The sequence below is a fragment of the Sardina pilchardus genome, chromosome 5, assembly GCF_963854185.1.
Source record: "Sardina pilchardus chromosome 5, fSarPil1.1, whole genome shotgun sequence".
Lineage (NCBI taxonomy): Eukaryota > Metazoa > Chordata > Actinopteri > Clupeiformes > Clupeidae > Sardina > Sardina pilchardus.
The window spans coordinates 28,681,296-28,687,734 of record NC_084998.1 but is presented as its reverse complement, the minus strand read 5'-3'; the positions used below and the strand labels follow the sequence as shown (position 1 = coordinate 28,687,734).

The window sequence follows — 6,439 nt, the reverse complement described above, 5'->3', positions numbered from 1 at the left end:
CACACTATCGCTCATCAGCTCCTTAAAGATCAGCTGTTCCAGGAGCTGGACTTCCTTATTGGTCTCGTTATCCATGAGGACTCACAAGTAGTAAACACAAACACACAGATTTGGAACTGATTATCCAGTAGGCTGTGCCTGACAAGCAAACACAACAGTCAGGTGTAGGGCAGTTTCCAAATGGTTGTTACATTGATACGGTCCTCTTCACACAGATCTATGAGTCCCATAGTGTTGTATGGTGCACTGTGCAATAGATCTTTCCACAAACATAGAAAATGTGAACAGAGTGTTTCCTGCAAATATGCTGATAACAATCCTTGCCACCCTACAGGTGACATTGATCAGTAGCACCACATACACTCTTATAACAATTTGCATTAACATGGCAAAAGTTTGGTTTGACCCAAAATCCAGTGAGAGAAAGTGTCACTATTTACAGCTAAAAATAAAAATAGAATAAACCATTTCAGACAGTGTTCAGCACTTGTACAGTCAGCGCAGTGAAAAGACATCAAGTCGCTGCACATTTGATCCAGCAGCTATAGACGGTGTCCTGTTTGTGAGTAGTGAAATGGACAGACGTTGCGACCCGTCAGAGAGATACAGAAGTCTGTTTCGTCCTGTGCTGCCCTCTGAACTTTATAGGCAGCTGGTATGTGTATGAGTGTGTGTGGGTGTGTATGTTTGAATGGTTGTGTGTGTGTGTGTGTGTGTGTGTGTGTGTGTGTGTGTGTGTGTGTTTGTGTGTAAGTGTGTGTGGAGTCACATTCTGTTAAGTGTCCATGTACTGTATCTCTCAACGCTAGGGTGACCAGATTTCTGTGAACTAAAACCGGGACACTTTTGTGCCTGATCAAATGTAACGTCAACATGCGACAGGTGAAGCTTTTTTTTTTCTGAGCCGTCCTTAAGCCCAGGTAGTGGGGGTTCTTTAATTTCTTAAATATTGCTGTGTAAATGCACAAATTCTGTGCACTTTCAGTCAGAGATAATAGGGCCTGCACTGTCTGACTCCTAAACATTCTTCACCTATTATCTAGCCTATGCATGAAAAAATTTTTTGAAAACGAAACTCAGCCATATCATTTTCTCAACCTTAGTTTACATTATGTGTGATAACTCTAAACAGCTACTCTTGTCAGATGGCCATTATACATCATTGAAAAGCTGAGATTCCAGGCTTTCAGTAAAGGTAGGCTATGGTTTGCCCCCTTTTTGGTAACGACCAACCCCTCTGGCTCACGGACTAATAGGTTATTGAGAATGATAGTCATTAAAACGAGGTAATGAAACAATGTAACGTTGACTGCAAAGATTGTGCAGACTGTTGCGATTGACTGGCACACGATCACACACACAAATCATACGTCGGACGCTTTATGCTAGTTACATGGGTTTACAGCAGCTCTCTCCACAGCTCTTCAATGGGACATGCCCCTGGTGACCTACTATATGACCTTTGAATAGAATACATACTTTTTTGATCCCGTGAGGGAAATTCAGTCTCTGCATTTAACCCAATTTAACCAAATTAGAGAACACACACAGCACACACACAGTGAGGTGAATCACACACTAACCCAGAGAAGTGAACTGCCTGCCCAACCAGCGGCGCTCGGGGAGCAGTGAGGGGTTACGTGCCTTGCTCAAGGGCGCTTCAGCCGTGGACTGGTTAGGAATCGAGCCGGCAACCCTCCGGTTACAAGCTCGAAGCCCTAACTAGTAGGCCAAGGCTGCCCCGTAGGCTGCCCTTTGCCACTTGGTGCTAGGGGACACTGGATCGATAATCGTCTTCCAAAATCACTTGGTAACCAGCTAGTCACAAGTATAAAAACATAGTGCCACTTGTTTTGATTATGGTTGTGGCTGCACTTGTTGCACTGACCCCACTACCAAACTACAATAATGTCATAATTCAGCCACGTCATTATACATATCATAATATTCAACATCAAATCATGGAATAACTATTTGCTATTTTAATTATTTTTTAGTATAACTTACATTATTGTGTGTTGAAGGAAGAATTGTGATGTATTTCTACTATATGCTTAATTTATCTTTTTCAAATGTTCAATGAAATGAAGTTGTTTTGCCAATCAAGATATCCTCACAGGCCCACTGTAGAGTGTCTGCAGCATGTCCACAGCTGACAGCAGACTTGCCTGCACTGTCTGTTCTGCTCCTGGGGCACTGGGAGGTCTGCAATAACTCTGCCTGCTTAAAGCCAGAACACTTGAATTTTCCCTTGGGGATCAATAAAGTATCTATCTATCTATCTATCTATCTACATGTAGGCCATCAAGGGTTTTAGAATTATACTTTATTTTCAAACAAGATTCCAAATATGCACCAGAGAAATCAGCTCTGATCATTTACAGTAACATCATGTAGTTTGAACGTATAGATGTGGAAGTGTACAATGTGTAATTGTAATGTTTTGGTACATTAAACAACACCACACTCAGGGAACAGGGAGGCTGTCATGTGGGTTTCTAGGTGAGTAAGAGTGTTAGGTTCATGTGCAGGGGAACAGAGAATGTCCTGTTAGGCCTTACGGTGCAGTCCAAGCAGAGAGACGCTTCAAGTCGAAATGATAAATCACGCATCTAAATTCTATGGATTGTTGAACTGAAGAGTACTGAAAGCTCAGTGGCAAGCTACAGTAATCTCCTCCAAATTTTCCTCTGAGAGACACATCATCCTATCTATGGACATCAAACTTCATAACTCTATAACTCTTCCCCTCTTTGTCAGTCATGTGGATGTGATTTACCTTTTTTCCCTTTTTTTTCACTTACTTTACTTTTATGTGTGTATTGGGGCAGCCTTGAACAAGGCACCTAACCCCTTACTGCTCCCCGAGCGCCGCTGGTTGGGCAGGCAGCTCACTGCGCTGTGTTAGTGTGTGATTCACCTCGCTGTGTGTGTTCACTAATTTGGTTAAATTGGGTTAAATGCAGAGAAACACATTTTCCTCACGTGATCAACAAATTATATATTCTATTCTATTCTATTCTATTTAGTTTACATGCTTATCTTGTCTAAATCAGCCAACATTTTGAAATATACTACATTTTATTTTAAAGAGTACTCCAGTGTTCCCTACCTACTCTAATAAACTGAACTGAAAAGAGAGAGCAGTATAACACACATGCTCTCCATGACAGTTGCTCAGAGACATTATCTTGTCTCAGTGTGCGGTTACAGAGGGTTTCACCTTTTGGGTTCCACACCTGACATAGTAGAGGAATAAGGGCCGAACAGCATCGTCTCTCAGGCCGTAGATCAGTGGGCTCAGGCACCGAGGCAGAATGAGAACAAAGAGATAGTTCAGGTAGCGCAGGTCCATGAACAGTCGACTGCTGCTGGTCATTGCCAGGGCTCTCTCTATGCTGCCATACAGAAATGAGTTGAGACACAGGCCCAGCTGGACGAGGTGCAGCAGGAGCGTCCGGTGCGCTCTCTTAGCCGACTCTTTGTCACTGGACGCCGAGCGAGCCACAAGCATCACGCTGATGTAGGTGAAGACGATGACCACCGTCACGATCACAAAGTAGAAGCCGTTGAAGCCCTGGAACACGTCGGCCTGCCACGGCGCCACGAAGATGCGCTCGCGCGTGCAGAACATGCGCTCGCTGAAGAAGCGGCCGTCTCTGGCCACGGCGTACAGGATGTCGATGACCACGTTGGCGCCGCCGAGGAGCCAGACGAGCAGGATGGCGCCGGCGGTGGCGGCGGGCGTGGCGACGGAGGCGTGGTGCAGCGGGAAGCAGATGGCCACGTAGCGCTCCAGGGACATGAGCGCCAGGTTGAGCGGCGCGTTGAGGAAGGTGGAGCTGGACACGAAGAGCGCCGCCGAGCAGGCGGCCTTGTGCACCTGCACGTAGGACATGGACAGGATGTAGAGCAGCGAGGTGGACGCCAGCTGGACCGAGTCGTTGCAGAGCATGTGGGAGAAGAGGACGTAGCGCGGCGTCTCGCGGAACACCGGCTTGCGGCTCAGCGTGAACAGCAGCAGGCAGTTGACCCAGACGAAGAGCGCCGACATGACGATGGACACCACCAGCTTGGTCAGCGGGCCCTCGTTCAGCTGCACCTGGAACATCTGCTGGTGCACGAACAGGACCTGCTGGGAGGACGCGTTAGCTCCCGCCATGGCCACACAATATGGAATTAATGAAACTAATACAACGGCCAAGGATAGTCCAAATACAGAGACTAATTTCAGGATTAATAAGATTGCAAATATCAACACAAATATACAGTGAACACTTATATGGTGGCAAATGTCAACACACATAAGATGACAAATATCAAGTAAAATATAAAAACAAATACGCTTGCAAATGTAAAAGAATTTTAAAAGAAATATTGCACAGAAACTGCATTACACATCAAATGATCAAAATACAAATGGATACAAACAAACATACTGTAGCATATCACATGTACTGAAACCTATGAAGCTGTGTTACTTCCTCAATGTACTTACTCAAGTAAACCTACTGCAAGTATGTAATATAAATGTCAACAAGCTACATTCACAATTAGACACAATGTGTTCATATATGCAGCAGGTATTCAAAGATGATCCATTTTAAAGACAGACACTGATGTTATTTAGAGCAGACAGAGTACAACTCCACGAGTTCTGTTACTACAACATCGACAGCTGAAAAACATACAGCGGTTGCAATGAAACAAAAACAAACTGAGACAAAAGTAGAGTGTGGTGACACCAGTATCATTGGCAGTTAGTGTTCAGTAATGTGTCGCAGTTCTGCGTCAGAGAGAAGTGTGTGTTCAGAGATCATTCATGACTCCCGTCTGGAGGAGGGTGCTGCTGACCTGCCAGGTCATCTGTGAGATTGGGGCCCCACCATCTGGGCTTTATGGGATGGACGTTACCTTAGCAACCCTGTCAGGGTGGGTAGGGTGTGTCTTGTGATGCTTTCTCTGCACTCTGATGTCTGTCTTTCCCTTACCTTTTTCTTTTCCTGCATCTCTCTCTATCTCTCCTTCCCTGCATATCTCTCTCTATATCTCCCTCTTTTTTCTTGCTTCTGTCTGCCTGTTTCTCTTTCTGCTCCACTCATTGTGCAACAGTTTCACAGCACACACATGATCAGCGTTAAGCATGTGTGATTGGCATATTGGAGTTTAAGTTCACCCAAAAACTGATGTGTTGGACTCTTAGGAAGTGTCCTTCCAGAGTTATCTGTTTAACCAGGGGGTCACATGGTCACAACTCTCCTCATCTTTTCCTCTCCCTCTTGCCATTTCTCCTTCTCCCAATTGGGCCTTTCTCACTCGTACTAATTTTAGCCGTCTCACTCTTACTTTAGTCCAGTTTCACTCTCACTATACCCCTGTGTCACTCTTTAGGCCGGTCTCACTCTTTAGGCCTGTGTCACTCTTACGACCTTTAACCCTGTCTCACTCTAACTTCAACCCTGTCTAACTCTTACTATATGCCTGTCTCACTCTGATTTGCTTTAAGCCTGTCTCACTCTTACTTTAGGCCTCTCTCACTCTTACTTACTTTAGGCCTGTCTCACTCTTACTTACGTTAGGCCTGTCTCACTCTCATTATGGCCTCTTACTAACCTTAGGCCTGTCTCAATCTCACTATAGGCCTGTCTGACTATTACTTGCTTTATGCCTGTCTCACTGTTACATTACTTATTCTTATAGCCCTATGCCACAGGTTTTAGGTTACAGAGGGCTCCCATCTGATGCCTTTTTGACATATTTTGATCCATGAAAATGGTTCACTTTCTCAAAGTTTGTTACTATTTAAGCTGAAGTGACCCGAAATGGATTTTGTTTTGGCCTCAACGTAAACAAGCCCAAATAAAGGTGTGGATCAGCTGTAGAGTTATGCTGTCATAAATATATCTGCCCACCAGAGGCCAGTATTGAGTGAGGATTCGGTCATCAGTCGGTCACATTGCATGTATTTGTGTTTTGCCATTACTTCATTGATTTTTTTCTACATATACACAACAATCTCTTCCTATTCTGCCTATATGTGTTGCTATTTTTTAGATTTAGTTTCAGATTTGTGATGGTTATTTGTGACACAGGAGATTTTTTCCAAACTTTAAATAAAGATCTGGCATACATACAGTGCCCTCCAAAAGTATTAGAACACATGCTTAAAGTTAAATATAAAATCATCTTTTGGAAATTTATCTTAATGCCTTAAATGAAACAATGAGGAACTATTCAAACTTTAAGGACATTCATTTTCTTTGTGAATGAATAATGTATTGTAAATAAATAAATGTTTTCCTTAAAATATAAAATACTTTCCTTAAAAGTATTGGAACGCCCATGTTAAATTCCCATAGGGAATTTTTATTTTTATTTTTAAAGGCCAGTTATTTCATGGATCCAGGACACTATGCACCCTGATAAAGTCCCCTTGACC

At 43.6% G+C, this 6,439-nt stretch overlaps 1 protein-coding gene across 1 annotated transcript; it reads right to left on the bottom strand.

Moving 5' to 3' along the window:
- Positions 1-3,196: 3,196 nt before the first annotated feature.
- LOC134079635 (odorant receptor 131-2-like) lies at positions 3,197-4,162 on the bottom strand. The gene has a single exon (XM_062535726.1). It carries the CDS (start codon positions 4,160-4,162, stop codon positions 3,197-3,199), a length of 966 nt encoding a protein of 321 aa, XP_062391710.1.
- Between the last annotated feature and the right edge of the window lie 2,277 nt (positions 4,163-6,439).

Coding starts and splice junctions, on each gene's coding strand:
- LOC134079635 (XM_062535726.1), bottom strand. CDS start 4,162: ATGGCGGGAGCTAACGCGTCCTCCCAGCAGGTCCTGTTCGTGCACCAG.